At 32.0% G+C, this 14,785-nt stretch overlaps 1 protein-coding gene and 1 long non-coding RNA gene across 2 annotated transcripts; both read left to right on the forward strand.

Moving 5' to 3' along the window:
* The first annotated feature begins 317 nt into the window (after positions 1 to 317).
* On the forward strand, positions 318 to 9,569 carry LOC135138840 (uncharacterized). Its single transcript, XM_064068863.1, has 7 exons — positions 318 to 416; positions 4,081 to 4,320; positions 4,587 to 4,883; positions 4,975 to 5,301; positions 8,572 to 8,832; positions 9,055 to 9,162; positions 9,338 to 9,569. The coding sequence occupies exons 1-7, from the start codon at positions 350 to 352 to the stop codon at positions 9,427 to 9,429; spliced, it is 1,392 nt and encodes a 463-aa protein (XP_063924933.1). The 5' UTR covers positions 318 to 349; the 3' UTR covers positions 9,430 to 9,569.
* Positions 9,570 to 11,159: 1,590 nt separating this feature from the next.
* On the forward strand, positions 11,160 to 11,885 carry LOC135138936 (uncharacterized). Its single transcript, XR_010282086.1, has 3 exons — positions 11,160 to 11,392; positions 11,445 to 11,664; positions 11,728 to 11,885. It is a non-coding gene; the product is annotated as an uncharacterized LOC135138936 (long non-coding RNA).
* The last annotated feature ends 2,900 nt before the right edge of the window (positions 11,886 to 14,785 follow it).

Genomic DNA, 14,785 nt, shown 5'->3' on the forward strand with positions numbered 1-14,785 from the left:
TTTATCACTGCTGGGATGTGTATAGATTGAATTTTAATATATATACTGGTCTATATAAATACATAAGCTGCTACTACCGGTTCATTCATGAACTGCCTGAAGCGGGTGGTTTGTGTCGAGTTGGCTTATCGTCAAAGGGTAGTTTTTAAAGTTACCTGAAATTGCTGGTGCGTGTTTATTTTATGACGGATTAGGCTTGGTGCCGAGTTCACTTGTACCCTTTCCTCTACTTGGTTGATCATAAATTTTTAGATTTAAACTACTGATAACGGTGTTCGATAAGATTATATTCTATTGTTGCTTTTGTTCCTTGATCAGTTTTAGAGTTAAGTTTTAAACTGTGGTAACAATGTGGACTTTATTCGTATGCGTGTTACTTTTTTTACCAGTAGAAGTAGAAAGAGTGGAGTTAAATGGTAAGCGAGTTATTATTAAATATGACCATAGCCACCTCCATTAACACTTCGCTTCGCTTCGTGTACGGTAGTATTCTTTAATTTATTGCACAATTTTCGGTACTCAGTTTAAAATAATAAACGCAGTCTTTTTACTTCCCGAGCGTAAGCAAAGGAAGTATTGTAATCGAGTCCGTCGGCCGACTCTCTACTTTTACGTTTTCTCGATCTTTCATGACCCCTAGAAGACGAAGAAATAGGTCTCCCATTTCCGTCTGTCTGTCCGTCCGTCTGTCCGTCCGTCTGTCCGTCCGTCTGTCCGTCCGTCTGTCCGGCCGTCTGTCCGTCCGTCTGTCCGTCCGTCTGTCCGTCCGTCTGTCCGTCTGCCGTCCCGGATTTTTATTAGACAGATAATCTCCGAAAGTGCTCGACCGATTGTTATGAAATGTTGTACTTATATTAAGAATATCATGTAGATGGTAAAACGCTAACCAAAATTTGTCTAATCATCCCCACCACTAATGCGATGACGTCACTTCAAAATTGTACATAGTAAATGGGTTTTCAATTGTATAAAATAACATAGTCCTACACATGTAGTTTACAACTCCGAATCGACTTTTCACCCGAAACGTCCAGATTTTTGGAAAAAAAATCAAAATTATAAAACAACATTTTGAAATTTAATTTTTAATCGGCTAACCAGAATGCTTTGAAATGTTGCAGATGTTTTAAGGCTATAAAGAGCAACATAAATCTTTAGTCAAAAAATATTTGCTTATCCCCTCCAAAAACTTGATGACGTCATCCCAAAAGTTTGTGGAATAAATCATGTCTAAAATGTACAAAATATGATGAGTCTGTACTTGTGATCTATCACTCCATTCATATTTTTTGGATTTGCATATACAGGGTGACTCAAAAAAAATAATGAATGCGTAAATTTATTTTACTGATTTACTCAGGAACTACAAAACCGAATGCTTTGAAATCTTGCAGATGTTTTAAGGTCATAAAGAGCATAATAAATGTTTAGTCAAAATATATTTGGTTATCTTCTACAAAAAACTGATGACGTCAGCTCAAAAGTTTGCCGAATAAATCGTATCTAAAATGTACAAAATATGATGAGTCTGTACTTGTGATTTATCATTCCATTCATATTTTTGGATTTGCATATGCAGGGTGACTCAAAAAAATTAATGAATGCGTGAATTTATTTTATCGATTTAATCAGGAATTACAAAACCGAATGCTTTGAAATCTTGGGAATATTTTCAAATTATTATAAGCATGGTAAATTTTGTTCAAAATGTATTTGTTCATCCCTCCTAAAAAAATTAATGACGTCACCCTTAAATTTTGCTGAATAAATCCTATCTAAAATGCAAACAAAGGCTATAAAGATGCTCTTTATAGCCTTAAAACATCTGCAACATTTCAAAACATTCTGGTTAGCAGATTAAAAATTAAATTTCAAAATGTTGTTTTATAATTTTGATTTTTTTTCCAAAAATCTGGACGTTTCGGGCGAAAAGTCGATTCAGAGTTGTAAACTACATGTGTAGGACTATGTTATTTTATACAATTGAAAACCCATTTACTATGTACAATTTTGAAGTGACGTCATCGCATTAGTGGTGGGGATGACTAGACAAATTTTGGTTAGCGTTTTACCATCTACATGTTATTCTTAATATAAGTTCAAAATTTCACAACAATCGGTCGAGTACTTTCGGAGATTATCTGTCTAATAAAAATCCGGGACGGCAGACGGACAGACGGACAGACGGACGGACAGACGGACGGACAGACGGACGGACAGACGGACAGACGGACAGACGGACAGACGGACAGACGGACAGACAGACGGAAATGGGAGACCTATTTCTTCGTCTTCTAGGGGTCATGAAAGATCGAGAAAACATAAAAGTAGAGAGTCGGCCGACGGACTCGATTACAATACTTCCTTTGCTTACGCTCGGGAAGTAAAAAACTGTATTTTCTATACTATAACATTTTTTGCTTAATTCAAAACGAATAAATCTGCAATTAAAATTTTAATATCAGGCTGTGCCCTTAAAATTGAAAAAAACTAAAAGTAACGAAGAACTTAGAAATATGAAAAAATTAATTTTAAGAGTACAGACCAGGAATATTGAAGTTTTAATTGCAGATTTATTCGTTTTGAATTAAGCAAAAGATGTTATTCCTATGTCATTTTTTTATAAAACAGAAAATACAGTTTTTTTTCCTCTTGTGAACCCAATCCGGGGACATACTGTAGATAAGATTATTATTATTAACACCGAAAATGACTTACCTAACATGATAGTTTCAACCATAGAAATAATATTATATGGAAGTAACTTAGAGAGAGACGCCCGTTGTCAACACAGTGGGACAGAGATAGGGCTCTCTGGGTGGCAAAACATTGACGCGAAACTGGAGAGCACTGTTTCTGGAGGTTTCTTTCGTGCTGTCTCATGGTGTTTGAAGGTATAATTTTGCAAATTTAAGTTTTTTAAGCTCAAGTTACCTTATTTAAATGTCTACAGTCTTCTTAAGTTGTATTTTATCGGAGTATTTGTTAAGCATCGTGAAATCGTGTTGTGCGTATAATTGCATAGAACGTGCAAAGACAGCAATCCTGTTTCATTTCATAGGTAATAATCACATATACAGAGGAAGGATTTCGTAAATAATTTAAAAAAATTGTTAGATTCCCTAAAGATTCCGAGTTACGAAAAAAACGGTTTATTGCTACAAAAAGAGGGAATTTCATATTTATTGATTATTGTTTTAGTTATTTGTACGTGGATTTAGAAAATAAATTTTAGTAGAAAATTCCACACAATTTAATATGTTTAATTTAATTAGGCACCCTGTCACTTTTATCGAAAGTTTAATTATTTTTATCCTAAAAATTTCAGAATTACCAATGAACGTACACTACAAGATTAGTTAACTTTAGAAGATTACTGTACTAACTGAATTCGTAATATATTGTAGATTCTCTATACATTTCATTTTATTAAAAGACTATCTCCACCACTTAACATGACTTTTGTTGTTTCACATTACACATAATTTTAATGTAAACTGTAAAAATATAGTTTTCATTAACAGACGTTTGTTATAATTGATTGTTTGAACAAATTCGTAAGAAAACGTATTAATTCCCGTTCAAATGAAGCGTTTCTTGCCACCCAGCACGTGATACGTGGTCAGCCGTCCTTTCCCCACTGATGCATAACCGCTCTAGCTATTTCTTTCTTATGTTGATTACCACTGGGCGGAAAAATATCTTACGGATGCAATTCCCCAGTTGAAGCAAGGTGTGTTTTACGGCGAGTAGCGGGGACGCTTTGATCTGGTCCACAAGGTCGTAGCCAGTGCGTCGCTTGGAGTGTTTACAGCTTGTTAAAAAACTACTTCTATATTACTATATTACTTCAAATAAAAATACTCGATGCCCTTTTTAATTTTTCAAACACAGGACCACAGATTTGTGATCTTGAAATGTTATATTATGTTGATATAGTCCAAAAGAAAAATATATTTGTAATCAAACTATCGCCGAGACAGCACTGGATCGAGCGTATGAAACACAATTCCGCGCGTTGTTGATTACACTCGCTCGCGTATGGAAACGTATACAAGGCTCCATCCATTCCTTTATTAGATCAATGGTTTCAACAGTATTTGTTGTCAGAAGAAACAATTCTCCAAATAACAAGCAAAACCTACATATATTGCATATCTGAAGAACATGTCGATGCTGCTATGTTCACCGTACCACCACTAAATAAATCAGACGATTCAATAGATTTAATGAATAAGAGGTTTTGGAAGAATGATGACTGGGAAATAAAGAAGTCAAGTGATTCAACAAGAACGGCTGTTTTAGACAGAAGATGGGAAGGTATGTAATTTTAGGTAATTAGACAGACAAATCGTCCAGATTTTGTACATTGATCCCCTGCTTTATCCCGTTGTCAGGCCAGGTCAGGTCACTATTAAATTTAAAATTCTAATATCCCACTTTAAAGTCTACCACCCACAAACTCAGTCATAAAAATGCAAAATAATGATGTTGTACTGTGTTCGAAACAGGTTTAGTAACGTTTGTTTTGGAAACGAAAATACACCGCACTTAAAATTTACAAATTCAGGTGTTTATTTTTTCAGATTTTGACATCACAAGAACAAACAATTTACGTTTCGATAAATTGACAACCTCTGTATCTTTTTCCGTATATGGAAAAAAACAAATAGAATTTAGTTCATACTCTGACGAAACCGGGACACACCAGTTTAGCCAACCGATAAATGCTGCAGAAACTTGGCTCACATATACAATATTTCAAAAAAATGGTAGTGTCTATTATTATCAAAATAATGATTACAATATAAGCATCAACTCCCAAATTCATACGAACCTTGTTATAAATACTTCAACAGAAGCTTATTTCAAAATACATGACTGTAAGTAATTTGTAATTTATACGCATAATTTTCACAGGCAAATTTGTAACTTTGTATTTGGTATAAACTAAATATTGATTTCTGCTTATAGATGAATATAGAGAAGCTACATTTCACAATAACGAAGAAAATTCCACAACACTGATCATTCCGAGCCCCAAAATATCGTTGTTAATTATTTACGTTTCTTTGTGCAAATTATGTGTACTAGAAGTTTCATATAACGGAGAAAAGGTATTAAATATTTCTTCAGATGTCAAAGAACATGATGCCTTATTAGAAAAATGGCAGAGCCGTAAAATTATGATCAATTCTTCAATATCAAACGAAGTGACGTTTGTCAGAAAACTGAAAGAACCAACTGAAGAAGGCTATTGGAGACTGGATGTAAGAGGTCGTAATTATACGTATGACGCTGGTAAGAAATAATCCTGCGAATGTACCTATTGCAAATCGACAACACTTATATATTTATTCGAAATTTTTAGTTCACGGTCTTTTTGACGTAGGGTTATCAATGAAAATCTAGTAGGTTTTTTGGTAGTCGGTAGAGAATGATCCAAACATTTTTTTGTTAGATTATGTTGTTTTAAAATTAATTTAGGGAATGTGTGAAAAACATAAACATAACTATGTTTATAATCCACCCAACTTTATACAATGTCGTAAAATGTAAAAGCTGGTTTACACTATTCGATTTTCGTATTTGACTTGCAATTCGACCCCATTCGACTCCCAATTTGTCTGTTTACACTTCTCGATTCTGCATTCGAATAGATTCGACATAGCGACGTTCGATCTTTCGTTCGATTTCGCATTCGATATTTCGCAGATAGAACGGTGTCTATTTTCGTTCGATTTTCCTTTCGAGATTTTTGCAGCGCATGCGCAAGTAATGCTCAATCCATCACCGATCAGCTGACGAGACGTCATGAATTATAATATCTAGGCGTCCTTATTTATTAATGTTTCCACTTGCACAAACCCAATAACCAGAATAATGCAACAAACTGAGGCAACAATCTAATAATAAATACATAACCTCAATGCAAGCAGAATGACAGCATTTTGACAGATTTGTAATTTTTGACAGCACCATCGAACTTAAAAATCTAATGCTATGTAAAGACCAAACGATTTCGAATGAAAAAGTCGAATACGAAAATCGAATAGTGTAAACCAGCTTTAAAACGATTACAAAAATTTGGCTAATCATCACCATGACGTCATCTTCAAAATTAACAATAGTAAATTTATTTTTATTTCACAAAATAAAATACTCCTGGATTTGTAATGTATAAATGCGTATTCAGTTTTCACCCTACACATCGAGAGTTCTGGAAAAAAAATAAAATTTTATTTCAACATTTGGCAATTTAACTTTGAAACTGCAGTTTTTTTTTTCAGTGTTTTGGTTTCATAATTTTTTCTTATTCATTTTTCAACTTTGCAATTTTTCGATGTTACAATTTTTCGTTTTTCGGTATTTCAAGTTCTCAATTTGTAATTTTCAGATTTTTCTATTTTTCGTTTCCTCAATTTTTCAAGTTCTTGATTTTTATTTTTCATTTTCCCCATTTCTTTTATTATAATTTTTTCGCTTTTATTATATAACAATTTTTCGTTTTTCCATTTCCTTTATTTTTTCAATGTTCCTTTCGGTTTTATAATTTTTCGTTTATTCAGTTCTCCAAACTTTTAATCTCTCTGATTTTTCAATTCCTCGTTTATTGAATTTTTAAATTTTTCAGTTTTGCAATTTTTGAATTTATCAATTAACCGATTTTCCGCTTTCTTTAATTTTCAATATTTCTACTTTACAATATTTGGCTTTCTCAATTTTCTAATCTTTCAATTTTTCAAGTTTTTGATTTCCAATTTTTAGATTTTTCAAAGTTTTCATTTTATAGTTCTTCGATTTTGGAAAACTGAAAAAACAAATAATCGGACCAAAATTTAAAAAACCAAAAACTGGTAAATCGAAAAAGTAAAAACTCTAAAAATTGCAAATCAATGAACTGAAGAAACGAAAAATCGAAACATTGAAAAAAATCGAGAAACTTAAAATTTGAAAAAAAAATTAGTAAATCGAAAAATTGGAAAACCCAAAAATTGTAACAGAAAAATTGTAGCATCGTTAAAATAAATTGTAAACTTGAAAAACTGTAACACTGAAAAATCGAAAAATTGAAAATTTTCAAATTGAAAAACGTAAAAATTGAAAACTTTTATAACTGCAAATCGAAAAATTGCAAAATCGAAAAACTGCAAAATCTGAAAACTGAAACATTCAAAAGTTGGAAAATTGGTAAACTGAAAAAATAAGAATGAATCTCTTCGACCTTTCATTTTTAAGTTTTCGTAAAATTCAAGAACCGAAAAAATGAAAAACTGAAAAATTGCAAATCGAAAAATTGAAGGAAGAAAAAACTGAAAACACCAAACTGAAAAAATGAAAAATTATAAAATCGAAGCATTGAAAAATCGCTTAATTCAGAACATAAGAAAATAAAACACCGAAACGAAAAATTAAAAATTGCAAACTCGAGAAACCCAAATCGAAAAATTGCAAAATCTAAAAATTGAAAAATTCAAAAGTTGGAAAGTTGAAAAACGAATAATTTAAACTTGATAACACGAAAAATTGCAAATCGGAAAACAGAAGAATTGAAGAATTGAAAAATTCAAGTCAAAAAAGCTGCGAGAGTGTTAAATACGCCACTGGTTTTCACTTTATAGAAGTTATCAGAAAACATAAATTCCAAATTTTTTTTATAATTTTTCAAGGAAGCGAAATATATTGGACCGCACTTCACGGGCGAGGGAACTTCCGTCAAAATAACCTTCGAACATTTTTTTTATCTTAAACTATGACTCTTTTATTAAATCAAAAATAGTTCACCGATTTTTTTTATTGATAATATCTCAAGAAAGTTACACCCCAGTGTTTTATTATTAGTATAATATTGCACATGTCTGAATTGGTACACGTGCTAAAATAGTGTTAACCGCAACATTTTCAAATAGGAAAACACTCCGAATCAAATAGAAACAAGCGTGTTTTCGTAACATAAAGCTTTCAAATAATAGGCAGTGGCGTAGTATAGCTGAATAAAATATGATATATTAATGACTTCAGAAAAAAATGCTCTACAAGAATTCTAAAAAAAAAATTAGAAAAGAGTTGTATGTGGGAAGCAAACACAAAAAAAATATTTTGATTGTCAAAACATATGTACAGGATATCTACACAAATATTCCACTACTTATTTTTTAAACCACAGAAAATATATTGGTGGTCCTTATATCAGTTTTTAAATTCACTCTTACGAAATTCCAAGAAATTTTTAACATTGGCAAGCTTAAACTTTTATTTTATTTGAATAAAAACCAGCTCGAAGTAAATGTCGAGATTATTATGTCAGACAACTAACAGACAAAAAATTATATCAGTTTGTCCAACGTGCAGAGAAAATATCAATGTCTATATACTTTACATCGAAAAGACCGTGAATGGATAGTAGGTATGTGTGACAAAATTAAGAATCTTTCCTTTTATAATTAATGTACCATTTAGTTGTTTTTGCACTTTCCTGATACATGCAATAAGAATCAGGAAAAAGGACTAATAACATTAGTAAATTAACATTTAACTTATATAAAAATTTGAATTAAACAATTTCAACAGCGGTATTCAAACGGGAATCTGAGGATGAAATCCCTTCGTGTAAATATTTACAAGCCTCGGAAGAAACCCAAATTAGTACAGAAGAAACTATGGTAAATCCGATAAACGTTAACTGCAAAGTGGGATTTTTGGGCAAGACATGTTCGATAAATTGTGAAGATGTTTTAGGAGAAAAATATAAGCACTGCGAAAACCATAAAATCTGGTATAATAACGTCTACGAATGCCCTTGGGGTTATAGTGGCGACTCGTGTGACAAAGGTGGGTAGAACTTTCTGTATATATAGACCTAAGGACTTCCAAATAAACAGAGTTAAAAAATATTTGTATTCTACCTAGCTACACTTTATAATAAAAAAAAAAAATCTGACCAATAAGTTGGATTTAAGTTATTAACAACCTGTACTGATGACTAGAATAAATTATGAAAACCGTTGAAGCAAGTTTTGACATATACATATACTTATTTTTATAATCTTTCAGAATGTGAAAATGGACAATACGGATTTGGTTGCAAACAAAAATGTTCAAATTATTGTCCAATGTCATGCGATAAGAAATCAGGAGAATGTCTCGGAAATCAAATATTAGGTAAGTAAACTAAAACATATTAACTTTGTGTAAAAGCACTAAGAGCTTCCAATGAACACTCAAAACAATGTTCACTTTTTGGCGGACTCTACTTTACCTTGGTTCTTCCTATTTCCATCGCTATTTTTACATTTTATGTGTGAGCATGCTGATCTATTTATCTATATTTTTTCAGAAAACATCAAAAAAAATTCTGTATTCATTTTAGTTGGTTCTAGTGTTGTCCTAGTTATTATCGGTGTTATAATTTGTATGATCAAGAAGTAGACAAAAAAAAATTAATTATTTATATTGACTAGAGACCTTTTACATATATAAATTTGTACGAGTATGTTGTATTATGCAAAGATATCTAATATGTATTGGTATGTTTATATGTATAACAAAATAAATATGACATTAAAAGATTCTTTTATTTTTATAAATTGTGTTAAATTTTCAGATACTTAGCCCTGAACTCGTTAAGCTTAATTATGCAGAACTTATTTAAAAAATGCAGAACCCAAGCCTATTATGTGCTATGCTAGTAAATAGGGTTGTGGTGAAGGTCATCAACATCACTAAAGCTCGGAATTATGAATTATATCCAGAAAAAAAAAACATGTAAATATGCAGAGAAATTTGGCATTATATGCAAAAAACTGCTAAAATATGCAAGAAATGTATGCAAAATATGCAAGAAAAAATAATTTTATTTTTCACTCGTACATAATGTTTGTTTTATATCCATGATTTGATAAACGTAAAGCGGCATCTTATATCCGGGGCACAATGAGCGGGCATAAAGAGTTATTATGCCCTTTCATTATGCCCTATTTTGCTAAAACGAATTAAACAAAATTTAAAAAAAATTGTTTATTTTTAACTACTTATTTATTTTTTGACAATTTATTTAATAACGAAGATACAAATTACAATTTACAAACTTGCTACTCATACCAAACTATTCAGGTAAACTTAAACTTTTCGGAGGTTCCTCTATTGGAATTATTTCTGCCTCTGCTTCCATTCTGCTAGCACCGAATAACGTATTGTACAAAAATCTAGAATTGTGTTCACTCATCCTCCAACTACCTTTACTGCATAAAACATTCGTATTTAAATTAATTACAATCATCAAAAAATAACCTAGTTTACTTTCTGAAGTAAATATCTGTTGTCGGAAGCATCTTTTACAAATTGCATGACTTGTTCGCCAGTCAAAACTCGGGATTTTTTTGCCACATAACCTTTTGGGTTTTTTATAGAAATATATCAAACGATGATAATTAGAAATGTCTATGTTGTCGTTTACTCTTAAAGTTGTCTTGACCATCGAGTATTTTCACCATAAGGAACTGGGTGAATATTTTTCTGACTAAAAATGAAGAACACAGTTAAATAATTATTTTATAAACAGAATAACTCACCAATTCTTGGAAGTAAGCCACTTCTTAATCTTCCAATTAAGGAAAATTTTTTATTCTTTTTCATATATGGATCCTGATGTTCCAGGTAACACATTTTCATTGGCTTTTTGCGCTTTCTTCACAATGTTTTCTGGAATTTCACAATTTTCCTCGTTCATTTCCGCGGTCGAAAATATACGTGTTGACACCGTGAATAGAATCTCCTTGACAACAAAATCAACGGCACGTAAATTTTTTTTTTACGAATTAATTATATAAATTAGTGTTTTTTTTAGATTTTCTCGTGAAAAATAAAAGTTTGTATGCACCACGGGCACAACTTGATGTTTATAAATCTTGGGCAACTTACAAAATCTCGGGGTAGTTATTTATGTACCAAGGGCACAAAGAAGATGTTTATATTCGAGGGCAACGTTTACAAAATCGAGGGCCTCTGGCCCGAGATTTTGTAAGTTGCCCGAGATTTATAAACATCAAGTTGTGCCCGTGGTGCATACAAACTTTTATTTTTCACGAAAAAATCTAAAAAAAAGACTAATTTATATAATTAATTCGTAAAAAAAAAGTTTACGTGGCGTTGATTTTGTTGTCAAGGAGATTCTATGTTTATTGCAAACACGGCGTCTATTCACGGTGTCAACACGTATATTTTCGACCGCGGAAATGAATGAGGAAAATTGTGAAATTCCAGAAAACATTGTGAAGAAAGCGCAAAAAGCCAATGAAAATGTGTTACCTGGAACATCAGGATCCATATATGAAAAAGAATACAAAATTTTCCTTAATTGGAAGATTAAGAAGTGGCTTACTTCCAAGAATTGGTGAGTTATTCTGTTTATAAAATAATTATTTAACTGTGTTCTTCATTTTTAGTCAGAAAAATATTCACCCAGTTCCTTATGGTGAAAATACTCGATGGTCAAGACAACTTTAAGAGTAAACGACAACATAGACATTTCTAATTATCATCGTTTGACATATTTCTATAAAAAACCCAAAAGGTTATGTGGCAAAAAAATCCCGAGTTTTGACTGGCGAACAAGTCATGCAATTTCGAAAAGATGCTTCCGACAACAGATATTTGCTTCAGAAGGTAAAGTAAGTTATTTTTTGATGATTGTAATTAATTTAAATACGAATGTTTTATGCTGTAAAGGTAGTTGGAGGATGAGTGAACACAATTCAAGATTTTTATATAATACGTTATTCGGTGCTAGCAGAATGGAAGCAGTGGCAGAAATAATTCCAATAGAGGCACCTCCGAAAAGTTTAAGTTTACCTGAATAGTTTGGTATGAATAGCAAGTTTGTAAATTGTAATTTGTATGTTCGTTATTAAATAAATTGTCAAAAAATAAATAAGTAGTTAAAAATAAACAATATTTTTTTTAAATTTTTGTTTAATTCGGTTTAGCAAAATAGGGCATAATGAGAGGGCGTAATAACTCTTTATGCCCGCTCATTGTGCCCCGGATATAAGATGCCGCTTTACGTTTATCAAATCATGTATATAAAACAAACATTATATACGAGTGAAAAATAAATAACTATTATTTTCAAACGTCATATAACTGACACTTATATGACGCTCTTACTGGGGTTTAAGTGTCATGTCTATGACACCGTGTTTGAGCGGCGTATAAGTACTACTCCGCCGGCGCATAAATAAAACATTTATACTCCGCCGGAGTATAAATATGTGAAAATCATAGTGGTTGTCAACCATAGTAACCATGGTAAGTGAAATCAAGGCAATTCCTTAATGAAGCAAGATGATAGGAAATAATAATTTCAAAAGAAGATTAATCGTTTGAAAATAAAATATTGTATTTCATTCGGAGTTTAAGTGACTTCATGTGACTCGTATGGACTTAATTCGCCTCGCTATCGCTCGGCGTTTAATCGTCCATACTCGACACATAAAGTAGTATCACTTAAACTCCTAATAAAATAAATATCTATTATTTTCTAACGTCATATAACTGACACTTATATGACGTTCTTACCGGGGTTTAAGTGTCATTTCTATGACAGCGTGTTTGAGCAACGCATAAGTACTACTTATACTCCGCCGGAGTATAAATATGTGAGAATCCTAGTGGTTGTCGACCATAGTAACCATGGTAAGTGAAATCAAGACAATTCCTTAATAAAGTATCACTTAAACTCCTAATAAAATAAATATCTATTTTTACACATTAAATATTTTATTTCTATCATTTTTTACAACACTTATAACTTAAATAATACATATTTGGACTTAAACCACACATTTACAAATTAAAACTGACTATGTCGGTGTATTCTATTACTCTATTAACTAGCTATTTTATTTACTAACTACTTAGTTATCTCTTGCTCTCTTGAAAAATATTATTATTTACATTTATTATAATAATATGTTTTTCTAGATTTTCCATTTTAAATGTGTTATAATCAGTTATAATATCACAAGAGCATAGAAAATAATCGAAAATACTAACCGATTAACGATACTTATAATCTGAAAAACCACGAGACCGAAGGTCGAGTGGTGTTTCTGATTATTGTCGAGTTAAGAGGTTAGTATTGAGATTATTTTCTAATGCTTGAGTGATATTCGTTACGATTATATAATGAATTGACAGTATACTAATTACATTTACACTAAATTAACTTTAATTATTATGAAAATGAAAAATGCAGTTATTATAATAAATATTATTTGTATTAAGAGGTTCCTGCTGTTGAAGGGAGGACGTTGATGGCACTGATGACGACGAAACATTTTGATTGTTCCGAATTTGATTGATGATTTTGGTATGATGCTGTTCGTTGAGTTTTAAGTATGGTTTCAACGAGTTTGGTGTAGAATGACCAGTTACTTTGATAATCTCTTGCAAATTTGCGCCAGCATTTGCTAATACACTCACTGCGGATGAACAGTTAGAATGGTTGGTGATTCTTGCCTTTTTTTTGTGTCTATTCCAACATTCTCTGCACCTAAACGTGTCCATTTACTTATCTGATTTACGCCAACAGGGCAGTTCTTGTACCAAACATTTGTTGCCTTCCAATTATTATTTGGTGTTAAAAATAACCGGTTCGTCTTGATGTTCGGGGTGCGCTTGAACATCATTTTTTCATACAACCTCACTGGACACAAATCTTCATTTTCTTTGTTCGGTGTCAGCCACTTGGTGTCGACGAGATTTTCGTCGCCTCCTTGAGATGTTTTTCCAAAAATTGTGTTGTACTTCAAGCGAGCCGTTGGTAAGCCGTAATTATTCAATTCCTTTTTAAAAAAATTAACCACACATGATGCTGCTTCATTTCCACGCCAGGCCAGCTCCACAGCTGCAATTTGATAAAATTTTTTCTGCAAGTCGTCGGGCGTATTTTCGTCAAAATTCTGGATGATTTTTAGAATCTCGTCTCTTGTTAAAGCCGCAGAACTAGCTTTCCTTTTTTCCGGTATTAATTGAAGTTGCTTTCTTTTCGTTGACCGAGCTTTACGGGCCCCTTCAAATGCCAAATCTTTGAAAGGATCGATTTTTCGATTGTGGTTTTTGAAGTATTGTTCTTGTAGAAGCTTGGCACTCACTTCCATATAGTCTTCACAACTCCTTCTTTGTAGTTTGACCCATCTTTCCGTTTCATATTAAACGCCCAGTCCTTCAAGATATTTCCCAATTCATCATTAGACGTCCAGGGCGTTAACTCATAGTTCCGTTGCTCGCAAAACTCTTGAAATTGTTTCCAAATGTAATTTTCAGTTTTTGTTGTATTCAATGGCTTTAAGTTGTAAATTGCTGCGTCAATATCTGCCGAAGAATTTTTACCAAAACGATTCATTTCATTTAAATTCAACAAATTTAATTTAATGACAAATTTGCTGTTTATTTACTCTCTACGTTACTATAGAAAAAGCTAAGTTGAATACTAAATTTTTGTCTAGAAAGACCTAGCGAAACACCAAAACGATTATATAACGTCGTTAAGGGTAAGATCGATTATTAATACGTTGGTATCTAACGAAATTAAAGAATCTGATTGGTTTAAAGAATCATGAATTATATAATCGGTAAATTTGGTCTCAGATCGTCACGTAAATAAATATAGCCCTTAACTTCAACTTCATTTATTATATACTAGCTGACCCTGTGAACTTCGTTTCACCTACAATTTAATTTTGAATCTGCAAAATCGAATGCTTTGAAATCTTGCAGATGTTTT

Source organism: Zophobas morio, unplaced genomic scaffold (genome assembly GCF_036711695.1).
Source record: "Zophobas morio isolate AGI-343-1 ecotype UQ-CSIRO unplaced genomic scaffold, CSIRO_AGI_Zmor_V1 ptg000030l, whole genome shotgun sequence".
In the NCBI taxonomy this organism is placed as follows: Eukaryota; Metazoa; Arthropoda; class Insecta; order Coleoptera; family Tenebrionidae; genus Zophobas; species Zophobas morio.

Excerpts from the sequence above, each read along its gene's own strand:
- LOC135138840 (XM_064068863.1), top strand. The coding sequence starts at position 350 with ATGTGGACTTTATTCGTATGCGTGTTACTTTTTTTACCAGTAGAAGTA. Across the intron at positions 5,302-8,571 it reads TAATTATACGTATGACGCTG|CGGTATTCAAACGGGAATCT; the intron begins GTAAGAAATAAT and ends CAATTTCAACAG. Across the intron at positions 8,833-9,054 it reads TGGCGACTCGTGTGACAAAG|AATGTGAAAATGGACAATAC; the intron begins GTGGGTAGAACT and ends ATAATCTTTCAG.